We start from the raw sequence: 19410 nt of genomic DNA on the forward strand, positions 1-19410 counted from the left end.
AGGAGCTGGGACTAGCAACGGGAGCTCACTCCGTCACACGGATTCGAACCGCCAACCTTCTGATCGGCAAGCTCAGCAGCTCAGCGGTTTAACCCTCAGCGCCACCGCGTCCTGGGAGCATCCTAGACCAAGCTAAATCCAAAAATGTTAGAGAATTCCTGGAAGCCTGGTATTCAGACAAATCAGCCATCAATAGACACACAGAGGTAAACAAGATGTACACACCATTCAAAAGAGACAATAGAAAAGCTAAGGAGGAAACAAAAAGACCAGAACACATCCTCTCCAGCAGCCTACACCTGGATAAGCAACAATTAACATGAGACATACAATCAAGCAGAAAACAATACCCTAATCAAGGAACCACCAAAGGGAAAACCACACCCCACCAACACTGGCAGGGCAAGCGACTGCATACAAACAGGGAGCAAAGCCCACACCTACCGGCACCGATGATGTTACCCATTTGGGTAATGAAATGTCTGCAAGTCAACAGCCAGGCTCAGAGAGCACCAAGGACTCCAGAGTTCAACACTGAGCTATAGACATTCTGTTCTATTGGAACCTCAAGTTTTAGTGCTGATCCCAATCCCATAATTGCAACAATTATATGCATAATACATAAAGGAATAAGAATTGCTGTCAAAATAGAAGGATATTTTTATTTGCAGATGTTGACTCTGTTCAATAGTTCTTTTTACAGGGAAGAAATTCCAGAAATGTCACAAATTAAAACCAGATAAAGATGGGATGAATGTGAACTTTTATAAGCCTAAATATTATTAATCAAAATGCAAATTTTAAAAAATCCAAAACAAAATAAGCAATTCTTGCTAAACTGAGTGGTGATCTAGCACCAAATTTCATCCATTTGGAACAAACAGGATGCATTACATCACAGCAAATCACAGCCTCTGTGAAGAAACTTTCAATATTACACGTTACACTGCAAAAGTCAATAGTCCTATGGTTCTTATCTCATTAAATGCCGGCAAAGCTTTTGGACTGGTGGAATGGCCCTTTTGTAAAAGAATTAGCAGATAAGCAGGATATGGAGAGTAAGTTTATTCATGAGCAAGCCACTTCCGAAAAACCTTGCCAAGAAAACTGCAGGGAATTGTCCAGGCAATCTCCGAGAATCAGACACGATTGAACGGATAAAAGAAAAAATCTCCACATATTCTATATATAATTTGGAGGGGAGCGATTGCTGAATTTAATTCCCACATGTGAACGGGAAAGGGAAAGGGAGAGAAAGATTCTCAAATTAAAGCATCTGGAGATTTTGCTCACCTGCCCATGAAGTTACAATCTAGATTAGAACATTTCATGTTTTCTCTACAGTAAAGAAAAACAAAGCTGGCCTGTATGTTATATGACAAATACCAGGTACAATTTGGCCCTTAGTGTTCTTCAACTTCTCCCTAACAAGTGCTAAGTGGTGAAGAAATAGCAGCTTCAGAAATTATATTTCATCCGTGACAGCAGAACTGTACTGCAGAAATCCCTCCAAGCAAAATTTCACAGTAAATTCAAGTGTAATTGTCACTTTTAAAGAAGACATACAATGATGTCAAGATGATGGCTGCAACTGAAACCTCAACCCCCTTTTTGCATGCATCACACGTGCGACACATGTGGAAAGTGGAAGGCCTTGATCCTGAGGTTACAAACACCAGCTTGATTTTTTGGATGCCCTCCGTAGCTGCTCCTGCTCACCCCTTTCTTTTGCTGAAAAAGCTCAACAAATGCAGCATTATCCACAGCTTCACAATAGAATAAAATGTGGCACAAAAAAAGAAAATGGATACATGGAGGGTAAAGCCAGCATAAAGACCAATTCCCAGTGCTAAGGTGTAAATTGTGTGAGCCTATAACCACCCTTTGCTAAAATCTTATTGGCTAGGTAGTTGGCGAGTTGTATGAATTGGTCAAAGCAGTTGATATATATTCAGTGAGTTTTGGGATACTCAGGGTGGAGTTAGGGGTATAATCCCAGCAGCTTGCCTCCCATTATTCCATCAGCAGATGTTCTCCTGGGGCCCTCTAGAAAATCAGGAGGTTGCCCTGTGTCCTTCTCAGACCTTGCCTATCCCTTCAGTTGCCCATGGTTTCATCAACTGTGAATTACCATGTTGTGCACATGGCTCTAATGACCATCTGGAAACAGTTTAAGGACAGTTGGAGGGGACAAGATGGGAAACGAAGCCCCTGGGAATGGAGAGGACCCTTTTGTAAACACAGGCCTGGTATGACCATCCAGCCAGTGTGGGAAATGGACCAAAAGCAACCCATTGCAAAAGAGCAGGAGAAAGTCTCAGGATTTAACCCTTGGGGCATAAAAGCAGATGGTGGACCTGTTGCAGCTGCTATTGAAGTCCAGTGCTTTACTTGTTCCAAGTTGTAGGCGAAGAATTAGTGCCAGGGCCTGGGGGCCACCTCTGACAGGAGCTGTCCTTTTGTGGGTCCACTTCCCACCTTTCTCTTCTGTATCCACCAGATGACCTTCCATGTCTTGAAAAAGAGCTACGAGAGTCTGCTTTGGTGATGTCCCCACTTTATCCCCAATGGGGAAACACTAATGTAGGAAGGCTCCCTCCCACCCATCCTCTTTCTCTTCTGCTCATCACTTGAAATGTTTGTTCCTTCCTCAACTTTTTCATCCTCTTCACCTTTTGCCAGCGACTATCATCCTTGGGCCATTACACTGTTTCCCCCCCACTCAACCAACCCAGAAGATACTGTGCCATGCTAACATTGTGATGTTTCCTTCAGACTTCAGTCTTGTGGACATGTGTAGTGGTCTCCTCTGGGCTTCTTGGAGTTAAGTAGAGCCTTAGATTGTTTCAACAACTTCCCCACCCCAGTCGCAATGGGGCTTTGTGCAAACATTGCAGCTTTTCTCACTAAAATGCTGTAACTTTAACGCATCCTATTTTAAACCACCAGATGTCACTGTTAGGGCACAGAAGGATATGTACCTATTTACCTTAGGTTTACTTGCTGTTTACCCATTGGTCTAAAGGAGTTGATTGGGCATGCACCATCATGCAGCAGAAAAAGCAGAAGGGAATTTCCCTTCTATCCCAATTGATTGCTGCTGTGATCTATGTGGAATCGATTTCATTCTCTTGTGTCTCGTCTGTTATACAAAATCTTTGCCCAGGGATTGAGATCACAGCTCTGCAAGTCTTTGGGGAAAAGAGCAAAACAGCAGAGAAGGGGGAAAATAAATGTTGTGGGCTTCAATGCCAAGTTCAAGGGTCGCTCTTTTTTGAGAGGAAATTGGGCTAGTGAGAGGCTTGCTCACTCCTTTAAGATTTGCACAATTTAAGATTATCTGCCGAAAATTTGAAGGAGAAACCTGTGGCTGTGGATCCAACTGCACACTGACAAGCATGGATTCAGGGATGGAGAAGAGGGAAGAATGGAGCAAATTCCAGAGTAAATGGCCCAACCAAATTCAGTTCAGTATGTTTCTTTGAAAGAGAAGTAATTTTAAAATGTTAAAATATTGGTGGAAGATGAGCTATTCCCCAAACAAATAGATCCAGTGGAATCTTGTGTGCATAATCCTCCCCAGACCAAAGAAAGTTCCATGTGCAAAATGGAAAAGGGTTTGCTCTAATTTAAGGGGAATCCAGAACCAGGAGCACATAGGTCCAATTTGAGACAATCGAACTTAGATTTTGATCTGTCCCTATCAAAGGCAAGGAGACAGGAACTGAACACTCCACTGATCTCCAAGAGTTGAAGCCCACTGGGAGAACAGCCACTGCAGGATTGAGTCCTGAGATGCCAGCTATGGTTGATCCCTGATGCCAAGAAGCCAAGATCAGCTGTAAACCAAATACCTGATCCCTGGCCACAGATTGTCTGATACGAAAACTACAGACCTACCCAAAGTTGGATGCTTGAAAAGCGTAATACCTGTCCTAACAAGCAGGAACCACGCTGAGACAAGGAATAGGTCTCTAGTGTTTGTTACTGCTACATAAAACAGAATCCTAACAAACTGAAGAAGCGTGGGAAAAACCCAGACAGATAAACCCCAAAAGTCAAGGCGGGTCTGATCTGTGTCTCTTTGAATGGCTGCTTAACTCCTCAGTACTACGCATGCGTTTTCCCCCCTGGATAGGGGCCCCCTCCTGCTCACCATCAGTGCTCATGACATCACCCTGGAGACACATGATGTCTATCTAAAATTGGAAGAGTGGGCAGCATATAAATGTTGTTAAATAAATTTTAAAAATGCAACTGTCATTACTCTGGAGGGATGAAGAGTTGGCATCTGCCTGTAGCCCTTTACAACCATCTGCCCTGGATATGAAATCTGTTTCAGCCTTCTTAATGACCTAAAGGAACAGAGGACACCATACCTGGGCTGAACCTCTAGAGGATGGCAGAGACAGGCAGAAGTCCCTTTTGCTGCCATCTAGGGGCTATCTTGAACTTTCCAGCTCAGATGTGGTACTTCTAGCAGACACTTTTGCGGCCACATATGGAAAGCAACTGGCATTGATCCTGTGACTATGCAGCCATCAGAACAGCGTGATACCTATGCCCTGTGACCCCACAGGACAGTGAGGCAAGAGAGATGTTCTGGAAGATTTATTTTTAAAATTAGTACAGCTGTTTGCGGTAGTTAGGTTCATAAACCCCACACATCTTATCTTCTGGTGATGGCGTTTCTGACAATGACCTGATTGTGCTTTACATCCTTCCCTGGATGTGGATAGCTTGGCCACTATTATTTCCTATATCCTGACCTCATTTTTTCTAGAATGTGTTTAAGGTCTGCAGCAATCTCAGAAGTTAGGCTGGGTTAGCATCAGGTTGGGGGGAACCATCTAAGAATTCCAGGATATTGGCTAGATTGAGACACCCTGAGACAATTTCAAACCATGTCATAATCCTGCAAGAAAACTGCACAAGGAGGTCTCCTCCATTTGAAGGCATCTTAATATTATTCTTGTGGGAAAGTGATGGGATCTCTGGCAGGCCCTGGAAACACAGGGGAGGAAATGGGACCCTTGCAAGGGACAGCTCAATCCAGGAGAGGAGGGAAGCAAGAAAGACTCAGAAACTCTTAATTACACTAGGTATAAATTGAGCTTGAGAATGGTTTTGACAAGACTTTCAAGATTCTGCTACAATACCCAATTAGCAGTAAAGACCTTTCCAAAAATTCAAGTGCTTGTTGTTTCCCAAATTTGCCTGCCTCAAAGGGAGTCCTCTTTGACCAAGCCTGGAAGCCAGAGATGGTGCAAAATGCAACATCCGGGATGCAGTTTGGACACCTGGTTTAGCATGCATTTTGCCAGGGGTCAGGCAATTGTGCTGGCTTCATCATAGCTTCCAAGCTAAGGTGGTGCAGTTGGTAAATAAAGGTCCCAACATCTTGGTGAAATGCTTCCCCCATTATGATCTGAAGACAAAGATCTTCAGAGACCTGCTGGCCTCATGGCCTGCTGATGATCTTCTGTTTTCAGGGCTGCTCTGGAAATAATCAACTTTTGAAATGCTCTGTCCCCAGTATTTTAGGCCTCACTCAAAAATTGGTTCCACATGCCTTCCAATCCAAGCAGTGAATGTGTGTGTGGATATATGCATGCATGTAGGGATGGGGAGCTTTAAAGTATGTTTTAACTGGTGAATTGTGATTTGATTTGTATTTTAAGACAGTTGTCTTAAAATCTGTTTCTGTACACTGCTTAAGTATGCAGGCAGAAGTAAGTAGTTTGTCACAGAGAAATCGGATTTGGGTGACCAAAGGCTTTTGGGAAATTATCTCTCCTTACTGGCATTCCCAAACTAAGGAAAGCTTCCTTCTGGGCAAGGCACACAAATTTGCCTTCAGCAGCACTACGCAGAAAATATTCTAAAATCCTGTTTGAGAAATTTATTTGCCTGTGGAACAGGAGATGTTGAAACAGTCCAACACGTTGTTTTATTGTATATCATCTATAGGGATATTTGCAATGCTTATATTCTGCCTTTTACATCAGTATCGTTGGGCAATCTGACAATACTTATGTGTTCATCCTTTTTTTCAGATTATAAATCATTAGGAAAGAGCTAATCCAATCTGAAGACAAACTTTCAAATTTCAGGAAGATAAACTGAGGAAAAGCACCCAAGACCACAAACACTTTCTCCTGTGAAGCACATTTATTAAGCACACATTCTATGTGGTGGTAACATCTTGGCTATTTCACTATCATAAGGCTCCACGTTAAGAAGCTACATATGTGGAGAACACTCATTAAGTCATTTGTGGGTGCGTAGATCCCACTGATTCTTACAGCTGTCCAGGGGGATAAAAGTAGAAGCTGGCTGATCAAGAATGAAGAACTGTATTTCTTCTGAAGGGTGAGATACTTGTTATTTATCTCAGTGAGCTTTAGGTAGATGAAAAGTATTTCAACTTCAGAACATCTCATTCTTCCAGAAAACATAACACGAGGTCCAGCAGTTTCCTGGAAGTAAATCTTCTACATTCTGAACATAAAACACTTCCTGTTCTTCAAGGCTTACTTCTACAAAACTGCCAGACCATCTTCAGAATGACACAGTTTAGACAGAACGTTCTGGGGCCAAAATCCAAATTTTGCACGTACCAAATGGTTCCAATACCAAGCCATTGTAAGCCAATCACCAATCATGTGTGTACACAACACAATCCCTTCCTGTCAATCACTAGGAAAGTCACAATTTTTCCTCCAGACACACAAGTAAAATACCCCAAAAGCTAAACCTTCTGCCCTATACCAGGAGCGGTGGGGAACTCGTAGCCTTTGTGACCACTGAGCTACAACCTGGCAACATCACTGGTGTGGGTTGAAGAATTCATCTGCAGGATCATTGCCCTGAGAAAAAATCATGTTAACAGCCTTCTTTATAGAAATGGTAGCAGGAATATGCCAGATATACCAGCCAAGAAAACTGGTAGTCTGCACTGACTATTTTTAATTGCTTTTAAGGCAAATAATAATAATAATAATGTCCATCTTAGGCGGACTCTTATAAATAGCCCGTCCTTCCTGCATTGGTAAAGGCAGCATGTAGAAACTTCAGAATGCACTTGGGAATGTAGAATAAAGTGTCAGCACTCACATTCTCTAGGTTGTATTTAGGCCATTTCTTTTGAAGTCGGAAGGCAGCTGTCATGAGTACTGATGGTGAGCAGGAGGGGGCCCCTATCCAGGGGGGAAAACGCACGCATAGTACTGAGGAGTTGAGCAGCCATTCAAAGAGACACAGATCAGACCCGCCTTGACTTTTGGGGTTTATCTGTCTGGGTTTTCCCATGCTTCTTCAGTTTGTTAGGATTTTCTGTCTAATGTAGCAGTAATAAAACACTAGAGACCTATTCCTTGTCTCAGCGTGGTTCCTGGCTGTTAGGACAGCAGAGCCTCCTTTGTGCAAGAATGTATGCTCTCGTTCTGTCCTCGGTCTTTGCTGGAACCTCTTGACGCAGTTGTGATTATTCAAGAAGGACAGTAACAGGATTGCATCTTTGGTCAGAGTTAATATATGACAACTGAGCATGACATCTACCTGGGTAACATTCAAGGCGGCCACTCACAGAAGTACAAGCTTTCTACAAGGGGCAGAGGAATGCCTTCCATCACATCCTCCTCACCTAGTCACCTTGACACAACAATGACAAAATGCGGGCAGAGATGTCCCGATGCAAGCCCCCTTCTTCCGTACTTGCACACCAACATCAGACACAAGTACACAATTGAGGGGTTTGCCTCATGAGCCACATTGTGTCACTTGCTCCCCCACCCCACCCCCGGTTTTCACTCTGCAAAATTAGGTCGTTAATCAATTTTGAAACTCGTTTCTCTGATTAAATGCAAGATGCCTTGTACCTTTGGATAATTAAGTCTCACTGAATCACATTTAACATCACAAACACAACTGTAGATCTTGCTCCACAAATAAGATGAACAGAAGGTGACCCAACAAACTACACAGGTTTTACATCTCTATGACTTCACTGCTGTTTGCACAGATGTCACTCCTGGGTCAGAGGTGGGCCGGTGAAAGTTCAGATTTTCCTCCAGTTGTCACCACTTGGATCAAACTTCCAGAGCTTGGCCTGTTTTTACCAACGATCCAGTCATAAAAGGTTCTGTCACAACAGATGGATACAACTGCATGAGTTTAATTTCATTTCTGTAGGTTTCACATTCCAAAAAGTTTCCATATATATTCCATAATTTCCATATAAAAAACCACCATACAAGTTCTGAGATAACATAGTGAAAAGCAATTTACCTGGGTCCTACTACTCAGAGGACCTTTTTCCCTAAAGAAGTATGTACAGGATTGCATTCCTGAGGTTTCCATTTTAATGGTCCTGAGATGCATCTGTTTATTTTCGTGGAAGGACAGGGCTCCAAAATCCAAAGATTTGTTAAGATGTAAAATTATTTTTGTCATGCACAAGAAGAACACTGTTCTCACCTTCATCGGGTGAGAATGAACCACTAAATAGAGACAAGCTATCTCCCACATATAAGGAGATAAACCATCATTATTCCCATTCTATAATTTAAAAAACCCACTATGAAGTTGAGGTTGGTTCAAGACACCTCAGCTAAGGGAGATCTCTCTTCTGTTTTTCAGATCATCCTGGTTACACAAGGCAGAATATGTAAATAAGTATATCAGATAAATAAATGGCTGAGCCACTGAAGCAATGGATACAGGACACTCTTCTTTCCAGAAAAATCCATCCATCCATCCACACTCCATAGCATAAGATTTTGAGAACATGTTATACGTACTTTCATAATATGGCTGCTGGGGGGCACACAATTCCACTACCCCACTACAGCCTCCCTGACATATGTTTTTGCCCTACTCCTGCTTAATTTACTTCTTTTCCAGAGCTGATGGGTCCAATGCAACAATGCACGAGGCTCAGCCAACCACCACTTTTATTTTACCAGGAAATTTTTGGGGACCTGAGTGATTCTGGATGCCACTGGAGACAATGCAACTAAAGATCATACTTGAGGCTGGTGCTTCGCTTCTCTTCCTGTTAAATTATTGTTTCTTAATCAAATATAAAGAATAAGGTGAGGAAGGGAACCTAGCACCAGCTAAGGTGTACTGGAACCACAGTGGAACCCCAATTCTGGAAAACAGTATTAATATCATGCATCCTGATATTTATATATCTAAAGAATGCTCAGGTTGGCAGTTTGGGTCACAGCAGCATTTACCAGTCACCCCATAGCCTAAAGCACTTTCAAGAGCGGCCCTCTCAGTAGGGATGCTGCAGGGATGTTAAAAAAAGATCAAGATGGTGGCCATGACTACACAATAGAAGCCTTGCCCCCTTTTTACATAAAAAAGAGGCAGGTCTTCTTTTGTGCAGTCATGGCCACCATTTGATTTTTCCCCTCCCTGTGGATGTCCCTGACTTCAAGCATCAGTTGGCAGAAACTTTATGAAAAGGAGATTTTGTTATTCCACAAAACTCTGAACCAAATGCACGCAACGGATGTTCAAGGCCCAAACAACTGGGAGCTGGAAAAGACAGCCATGTCTGCTCACCCTGCAATGAAATCTAGTGGCGTCCAGGAGCTGAAGTCAGCCTCCGGCATGGACTTCCTGTTCATCGGAGTATCCAAGGTAACCCTGGAACAGAGAGAGAGATAAGCTCCTTTGCTCGCCATCTGGCTCAGCTGCTAAACCCTGCCTGTGTTTCTTCCGTGCACCAGACTCAGCCCACAACCAGGGCATGTTTTTTGTTTTTTTACCCAATCCAGCCTCCAGGAAAGTGCACTTTCATTCATTACAGCCTTCTTGACTGAAACAAACACGTTGCCCAGAATGAAATATTATGTCCAAACTTCACCAAAAGTCCAATTGTCTTCCCCCCCCCCCAGTTTTAAGAGAACGTTGTTCTGAGAACTTCACCATTTTAGCCCCCCAACCCCACCCCGGGTGGTTTTCCATTGACAATGCTGGATAACTGGAGATGTGGAGTGAACGGGAGTGGAAGAGAGGCTGCTGAGCTGCAGACAGGCACCTCCCCCCCTCACTTCTTCTGCTGAAAACCTGGGCAGATTTGTTTCCTTCCCCCTTTTATGGGGCTGCTTGACCCAGATGGTGCTACTGACTCTTCCACTCTGGCAAGGGCTCAAGGTGGCAAACAATGCTCTAAAATCAGAACTCAGTTCACAATTCCCTAAACTTGGTGAAAGAAACTTGTCTCGAAAGGTTTTCTAAATGCCAAGGGGAGACATGGAACTCCCAAGAAAACTGTTCCATAATCTGGGGGCAATGCTGGAGAGTCTTTGCCCTGTGCCAAGCCGCCCCAAACCAAACCCCTGACAGCTGGGGCATCTTCAGAAAAGCCCCTCCTGGAAGCCTTTAAGAGCCAATATTAACAAGTTCATCATGGGAGAAAGTCCTTAGATAGTCTAGCTTGAAGCTGTTGAATAGCAATGCCTTAAATTATAGCAACCGCTGCAGTTCGTTCAGTCAAGCGTCCCGTGATTCCATTTACCCTGTACCCCTTAGTGGTCTAGATGCACAACTGCAACTTCCAAGCACTATTTAGGACTCCTCCATGTTGCAGCAGTCAAGGCAGGGTCTAACTAAGGATGGACAGCCATCACCAAGTCCAGCCAGCTGCAGAAGGGCCAAAGCTGGCACACTAAGTGTGAGTGAAAACTGCCACCACTTTTGAATTCACGGATAGCTGAAGAACAAAGAATTCAACCAGCTCTTTTAGGGAGTGCAACTTTATCCAAAATAGGGATGAATTACAGTCTCCAATCCAGTTTAGCACTTCCATTTTATCTGGATTTTTATTTATTTAATTTCTTTATTTAGTTTTTATCCCGCCTTTATTATTTTTAACTCAAGGCGGTGAACATACCAAATACTCCTTCCTCCTCCTATTTTCCCCACAACCACCACCCTGTGAGATGGGTTGGGCTGAGAGAGAGAGACTGGCCCAAGGTCACCCAGCCGGCTTTCAGGCCTAAGGTGGGACTAGAACTCACAGTCTCCCGGTTTCTAGCCCAGCACCTTAACTACTAGACCAAACTGGATTTGATTTAATTATAGAATCTAGGCAAGTAAGCCAGAAGGACTAAGCTATGCAGCATTCAGGACTAAGCTATGCAACATTCAGGACTAAGCTATGCAACATTCAGGACTAAGCTATGCAACATTCACATATGTATAAAATAAAGAACAAGAACTGCACAGTTAATTAAATCAAGTCCTAACAAAGCCAGTGATATTTACTTCCAAGTAAATAGGATACTTCACAACAAATTAAAATCTAAGCACCATTCATAATTTTGAAAGCATCACAGTTTTAGCCAGATGTGGCTCCATGGTGAATTGAAACTAAGACATTCTTCTGATCTAATTGCAGACTATACATTTGCTCCAGATTTCCATTTATTCAGGTAAGAATTCTCAGATTGTGTAACTCTTAACTATCTAATCCTACAGGTTGGAAAACCAAGATTGAAACCCAGTCATTTGAGCAAGGACCCTCATGTTGCGTGGGTTAGTTCTTCTGGCTTACTTGCCTAGATTCTATAATTAAATCAAATCAAACTTTGGGTGGGATTTGTCAACATCCCAAACAGCTCTCACCAAAGTGGTAAACAGCCTCTCCAAAGCAATCAATTAATCAATTTATTCACACTAGAGAAAAGATTTGAATCTGGAACATCCACATCAACAGCTAAGTGCCTTCACTGAAATTCCAGAATAAATATCACTTTGTGCGAACCTGTCCTTTCTCTTAAAACAAACCATTGAAACTAGGCCAATGCGCTCAAATTAATGTTATTCATCAAAGAGTTTAGACTAGTGTTTCTCAACCTTGGCAACTTTAAGACATGTGGACTTCAACACTCAGAATTCCCCAGCCAGCCATGCTGGGGAATTCTCCATGCTGGCTGGGGAATTCTGGGAGTTGAAGTCCACATGTCTTAAAGTTGCCACGGTTGAGAAACACTGGTTTAGACAAATAAAATGGAAAGTTAATAAAGTGTCCTTTGCATTTTCACATCTTTGGATTCACAAGGTCCTGGGGAGGTAAGAAAATGCCAAGATGGCAGCTGAGACCATGCCATCAAAGTCCCACCCTCTTTACGTGTGTGGTACATTCCCCTGGTTCTGGGCCAAATGTTCAGGCCACTTCCCTGAGAGGTTGTTCAACCATTACGGGTTTGGCACCCAGAGAATTTCATGCCATCCGCTGAACCACACAACCCCCATGTTATCCCAGAGCAACTTACGGGAGGATCGCAACGGCTGCAGCACCAGTGGGGAGGCCACTGTTCGAACCAGAGAGACTCTGGCAGAGTTGATGGACAGCTCCCTTGGCCATGCCGTATGCAACCATTCCTAGAAAAAGGCAACGAAACATCAATCTTGCACCACAGAAAATTCTGAAGGTCCCCCTTCAATGGGACTGTGCATTGCCTTGGATTCATGGCAAAACTGTGCTTGGTAATGTACAGGAGTGCGAATGCCACCCTGTTCTGCAACTCCTTAGCATGCTTTTCCTGGGTTCATGCGGCAGCTGCCCAATCCCAGAACATGACACATATGTTGAAGGAATGGCGGACAGGTGCCACCTTGGCACCCCGCTGGTTCCAAAGCATGGTTTTGCCCTCTAAGTGGACGTTGTGCAAAGCCCCAAAACGTATTTCCTAACCAGTCAACCCCATGACCTTGGATTCTTCTGTTTTCCACCGATATAGCCTTGATGGCAACAGTGTCTTCCCCTATCATTTCATGGCTCAGAATAAGGTTTGCTTTCCACTGAAGCCCTGAAATGCGCCTTACTGGATATAATGCACTACCTTGAAACTGTAATGGAATGTGAGGGTGACCTTGGATGATGGGGGGGAAGCGATGCTGCCTAGGGAACGATCAGATAAAAGGGGGAGCAGCCCGCAACTGGCTAACGGACAGAGAAAGAAACGCAGGAAGGATCCACCCTAACTGATCAGGCTGTCAAAGAGACGGTGGGAGATTTGGCTTTTCAGACTTGCCAGATTCTGTTAATGTAGCCTGACAATAAAGTAGAAGTAGCTCGTCTGGTCGGATTTCCTGTCTGGTCTACCTGGGAGGGCTGGGAGAGGTTTAATACGCTGCCTCCCTCACTTGGTTGGAACTAGGGTAAGAACAATATGGACTTTAGACATGTACAGCAGGCATGAACCAATCAATATTATAGGAAAAAGGGGGTGTTATTTACCAACGAACCCACCAATTTTGTTACTGAGAAGCAGCAGAGGAATGGTACTACACAGAAACGTAAAGATGGTCACAAATATGTTAACTTTGAACAGAGCTGCTGTTTAACTATTTAACTTATTTTAATATATTTATAGCTATTTAACAGACTGTTTCATGTTGCTGTTTTTAGTGGGTTTAGTGGGCGAAACATAAATGGTAACCAAAAAAGGGCATCTAAATTCAATTAGAATCAAACACACGTTATGTGACTGTGGATATGCTTATGGTGATGTCCTACTATGTATTTCAGACACTGCTCCCTTAATGGAAATAGGGAACCTAACCCTCCATCCTTTCTTCGAGCTGGGGGTCTGTGTACACGGGCAGATTTAGAAGGGCTCCCTCTTCTACAGGTAGTCCTCACTTAACAACCATCCGTTTAGTGACAGTTCAGACTTACAACAATGCTGAAAAAACTGAGTTACAACCAGTTCTCACGCTTACAACCATCGCAGTGTCCCTGCAGTCACATGATCATAATTTGGGCGGTTGGCAACTGGTTAATATTTATGACTGTTGCAGCGGTCATGTGATTGCCATTTTCAACCTTTCTGGCTGGCTTCTGGCAAGCAAAATCAATGGGGAACCGTGTGGTTCACTTAATGACCCCACAGCTCGCTTAATGCCCGCGGTGATCTGCCTAATAACCACTGCAAAAAAAGTCATAAAATCGGGTCAGATTTGCTTCATGACCGCTTTGCTTAGCCACCAAAATTTCAGTTTCCATTGTGGTTGTTAAGTGAGGACTACCTGCAATTCAGCAAAAGGTGCTGAAAATTCCCAGATTTTCAGGGGTCAAAGACTGAGCTTTTCGTTAGCAATTTTTAAAATCAGGCTTATTAATTAACATTTATTTGGGTTACAGATATCACTGTTTCAGTATGGATTCCCATAGCAGAATGGGAATTTTAATTTTTAGCAGAAAGCACAGCATTTCTGTAGACTTTACACAGACATGAAACTACTAATTAGGGCCAGGTCTATTTTGTAATGATTGAGTCAGAGGGTCAAAGGTCATTTGTCTCTGAAGCAAGAAAATACTAAAGGTCTAATTCAAAGTAAACAGGCAGAATCAGCATTATTATTTAAGGAATGAAGTACACGCTTAGGTCTTAGCCTTTTTCACAGCTTACATCCAAGTTAAGGCACTTTATATACAAGCTAAAAGCCCTTTATAAACATACATAAATTCATCCAAGTATTTTCTTAACTTACACGCTCAACCCTAACAGAGCTTCAAAAGTGTCACTGGAGGACAGAGTTTGCCCAACTGAAATTTCCAATTCCCCTAATCTGAATATTAAAAGCCATGGGAAATACTGACCAAACAAACATGCACACTGCACTATCGTTTACGTTTTACCTGGGGTTCCAGCTAATGCTGCTTTTGCCCCTGTGAGAGTCAAGAGGCCCCCTTCCTTCAGATACTTGGTCGCCAACTGACTAGCGATTGTTGACGTCCAAACGCTTTGCTTCCACATCAGGTCACTGTTTTTGTATAAAGCTGATGGACAAGGAGGATACGGAACACGTTATTTAAGTGTATTAGACATCAACAGACAGACCCACCTTCTGCTAATGTCATCACCACCACCACCTCTTCCCTCTTAGCCAGGTGTGGTCTTGTTCTGCAGAAGAGGCCTGAGAACAGCTCCCTAACTCGGCTGCCATGCACGAAGGGGGACTTTAGCTCCAGTCTGCACAGTCAGATTCTACAGGGGAACACTACCTGTGGGTTTAACAATGGGATGGACTTGCATTGAAAGTAACTGGTGGCATTCAGATACCCATAGGATTGAAAGCAAGATCTAGATCACTATCCCAACCTGAAAACAAATTGCCAAGAGCAGCCTAATTGTGCCCGGTTCTCAACACTTCTTTTTAATCTGTCATAAATCTAATCAGACAGATGACTCAATCCTCTGTTTCAAGTTCAAGCACTCCTCTATTCCCATCCCATTTCCAGACATGGACAGGAGCGAAAAACAAAATGGACACCAGTGCCTTGTTGAATCAACTTCCTAGTTTGCTGACTCAGTTTCCAGTAACATCCAAATTGTGGTTTAAATCTTCTGATGAACTAGGATTGCAAGTTAAAGGAGGCAATTTTGTTTCATAGGAAGCACATAAACAGATCCCAGGTCTGCAGTTCAGCCTTTACACAAAAGTTGCATTTGAACAAACCAAACTGTTTCTACTGACCCCAGGGGTGTAAAGGGAGGAACCACACCAACCTATTTCTGCCCTGCAATGCACACACAAATCTGTTTGTTAAACATTATGCCCAGGCAGGCCCAGGGTTTGGAACACAAAGCACATCCCAGAGACTTTTTGGTGGTTATCTCCACAGTCATAGAGCAGACTCAGAGTAGACTCAGCTGTGCAACACAGACCCATGAAATGCATTTCGACTTAGAAGTCTGCTCCAAGGACTCCTCCTCTTTCCCAACAGGCTTTCAATGCCAGCCAGTAGAGGACACCGCTGGGAAATGGAAAGCAGATGTTGCAACACAGCTGCCATTGCATAAATGGAATTTCAGTGCTGGGGCCATTGGGGAGCGATTGCGTTCTTCCCTGCGCAGCACCATCTCAGAGCAGGAAGGGGCCATTTTGACAGACTGCAGGGAAGAGAAAGCTGAGAGCATTCTTACATTTTGCCTTGGCACTGCCTCCTGCCCATCCGCCAGCCACGCAGAGGATAGCGTCCACCTTGTGTTCACCCAGGACCTTTCCGACATCTTCCGTCACCTTTCGAAAGGCAGAGCCAGGGAGCAAAGTTACAGAACAAGCACCAACAACTTTGAGCAGGATTCATCCACATCCCAACCAGCTCTCACCAAAGTGGATAAACAGTCTCTCCAAAGCAAGATATCGGTAGTCCTCACTTAACAACCATTCATTTAGTGATGGTTCAGACTTACACAACCAGTTCTCACACTTATGACTATCATAGCACCACCGTGGTCACGTGATCATGATTTGGGTGCTTGGCAACTGATTTGCATTTATGACTGTCGCAGCATCCCACTGTCATGTGATCACCATTTTCAACCTTCCCGGCCAGCTTCTGGCAAGCAAAATCAGTGGAGAACTGTGTGATCCACTTAACGACCACATTGTCTGCTTAACGGCTGCAGTGATTCGCTTAACGCCCACCACAAAAAAGATCGTAAAATTGGGTCAGATTCACTTAATGACCGCTCCACTTAGCAACCAAAATTCTGGTTCCAATTGCGGTTGTTAAGTGAGGACTACCAATAGATAAATATATCTGCACAAGGAGAGCAGGCGATCATCATTACAAGTCTGGCTTTGTTGACATTAAGAAACCCTTAGGCAAATCCTAACCTGTAATCTGAAGTCATCCAGCTCTGGCACAGGTTTTACTAAACTCAGGTAGCCAGGCTGCTGTTTTTATTCTTGCCTGTCTTAGTCAGGTGTAAAGGAGCAGAAAGAGCTCTACTTGCCTGGTCATCAGTGTGAACTTTCCAAACTCCTTCCTTACCTGCGACAGAGCACCCTTCATGCTCTTTTCGCCAATCCAGCTCTTACAACCGACACTGGGAATTAACAGAATTACAGAACTTGGAAATAACAGAAAATGGGATGCTAAGGGCGGGAAGCGTGGCTTCCTTGCACTCAGGGAGGAGGGGGTCACCTTGGTGCAAATAGGATGCCTTAAAACCTGTTTGGGATGAGCAAGACTGATATTAGGAAAGCCGCTGGAAAAATAGAATTCTTTGATTTTTCAGGAGCGAAATAGGACAAAAAGATGCAGAGCAGATATCTATGTTGTAACTATGGAACGGGGAATTTCGCAAAACTTTTCATGGCCCTGAACTTTCATCTCTTGTTAACATCCATCAGCAATCCTGGCCCAGGCTAGAAACCAGGAGTCTCTGAAAGCCGGCTGGGTGACCTTGGGCCAGTCCCTCTCTCTCAGCCCAACCCACCTCACAGGGTTGTTGTTGTGGGGAAAAAAGGAGGAGGGAGTACTAGGTATGTTCGCCGCCTTGAGTTATTTATAAAAACAATAAAGGCGGGATAAAAATTAAAAAAAAAATAGGAGCAAGGATACAACACAGAAAGGTTAATATAATATAAGCCTGTGCTTTGTAAGACCGGTCCTGGAATCTGTTTTCCATTCACAGCTGCAGACCACTCACATGCAGGGGCTGAGCATGAGGCAAAAATATTTCTCACAGGGGCGTCAAAGAAGTCGGGATGGTGACTTCGATGCCATGGTTGTGGAAATAAATCACAGGAAAATCCTTTATACCTCCTCTTAGTATGCACTGAAGATATACCATGGCTGAGGGAGGCCTACAAAGCACACGGAAGGACGTTTTCCCCTTTCTCCAATATACCAATTGGTGCAAAATCCGCAAAGGCCCAACTCTTGTAACGGGAGTGAATAGTTGTGAAATGTTTCCTGAGAGTTTCTGGCGCTGGCTCTGAAGTTTTAATAGCCACGTGACAGGCAGAAATCCAGTCAGGGTAGTGCCCTCCCTTAAGGGCAACGCATGGACTGCCTCCCGATTTTTCTGGATATTACATGGATATTGCAGGAGAAGAGAGGTGTTAGTTTATGGTATCCCAAAATAAGGAGGAGTCCAGTACTGCCTTTTCAGAGGAACACGTTTTCATTTCGATGCCTTATAAGAAAACCTGTTCTTCTGAAAAGGGGCTACCAGACTCCTCCTCATTTTGGGATGATTTAGAACAGTGTTCCTCAACCTTGGCGGCTTGGAGGTGTGTGGACTTCAACTCCCAGAATTGGGAAAAGCTGGCTGGGGAATTCTGGGAGTTGAAGTCCACACACCTCCAAGCCGCCAAGGTTGAGGAAGGCTGATTTAGAAGTAGTGATTGATTTGGTGTCATCAAGTCAGTGTCTTACCACTCAGGTGGACTTTCTCCAAGCTGTTTGCTCCTGACCGGTTTAGGAGCTGCAACTGCAAACCACAGGCGGAACCATTTTGCTGATGAATCCCAATTGTCCAAGTTTTGGGTGGGAAGCTGAACTCAACGCCCCCCACCCCCACCCCGGGCTTGACCTTGGCTCTCTTCCAGATGCAAAGCGCCCAAACCTGGGAAGAGGCTTACCTGCTCCGCTTGTTCAACGAACGAATCGCCCATTTTCACCACGACGTTGGCACTCGCCTCTTCGTTTTCGGCTAGATCAATGCTGGCCACCCACTGCGGGGAGGGAAAAAAGAATTGATTCTTGCGCGCGGGGGGGTGCATTTGCCGAACCCCCACTTCGATGCCCCCGCCTCCCCTTCCCTGCCCCCCCTTTGCCCTCTGTATCTAACCCCCCCACCCCCCGTCTTGCTAAGGTCAGCGCGGCTTCTCCCCCGAGCCAGAAGCGGGGAAGTCTCTGTGCGCGCGCGCGCCCCTCCTGCCTTCTTGCTTTGCGCGGCGGCCTCCGCTCGCCCACCGACCCCGACGGCGCAGGAGAGCCGCCGAGGGGAAGGCTGCCTGCGCCCCGCGCCCTCCCGCCCACCCGCCCGGAGTCCGCCGCAGAGCCGCGGGCGGAGGGCGCTGGGGCCGCGCGCCCCGCCGGCCTTTACCCAGTTCCTGGCCCGCAGGTGCCGCACGCAGGCGGAGCCCAGCGCGCCTTTGCCGCCGTAGACCAGCGCCCGCGAGGCCTCCATGGCCGCCGCTGCCCCGCCGTGCAGCCGCTCACTCGCTCGCCCGCGGGAACGCAGAGGGCGGCGGAGGGCGGCCCCTCGGCGGGAGGCGGGCGCGGGCGGGTCCCGGCCCCGCCGCGAAGGGCGGCGCGCTGGAGAGGGAGGACCCGCCCCTCCGCGGCCCGCTCCGTCCCGGCGTTCGCGCTGCCTCCCGTCCTCCGCGCGCTCTTTGCCGCGGGGCTGGCCCGGTCGCTGCCCGGAGCAGCTGGCGGGGCGCCGCGCACGGAGCCTCGCCCGATCCGGAGGCCGGGGGATGGGGGTGGCGGGAGGTTCCAGCCAGCTTCCAAATGCTCCTTTGCTCTCCGGGCAGGATTAAACCTGCCTTGGTTTTCTTGGGGTCGTGAGAGCCCCCGCAGAGCATAAAAAGGTGGAACCTCAATCCGGCACCAGGACTTGCATTATCTTGGCAGCAGTATGG

At 45.3% G+C, this 19410-nt stretch overlaps 1 protein-coding gene across 1 annotated transcript; it reads right to left on the bottom strand.

The window, feature by feature from the left end:
- Positions 1-6149: 6149 nt before the first annotated feature.
- On the bottom strand, positions 6150-19032 carry QDPR (quinoid dihydropteridine reductase). The gene is made up of 7 exons (XM_063310769.1): positions 18873-19032; positions 18406-18498; positions 15954-16050; positions 14666-14806; positions 12294-12402; positions 9577-9660; positions 6150-8143 (listed from the first exon to the last, which is right to left on the bottom strand). The coding sequence occupies exons 1-7, from the start codon at positions 18954-18956 to the stop codon at positions 8038-8040; spliced, it is 714 nt and encodes a 237-aa protein (XP_063166839.1). The 5' UTR covers positions 18957-19032; the 3' UTR covers positions 6150-8037.
- Between the last annotated feature and the right edge of the window lie 378 nt (positions 19033-19410).

This window comes from Candoia aspera, chromosome 8, assembly GCF_035149785.1.
Source record: "Candoia aspera isolate rCanAsp1 chromosome 8, rCanAsp1.hap2, whole genome shotgun sequence".
NCBI classification, from domain to species: domain Eukaryota; kingdom Metazoa; phylum Chordata; class Lepidosauria; order Squamata; family Boidae; genus Candoia; species Candoia aspera.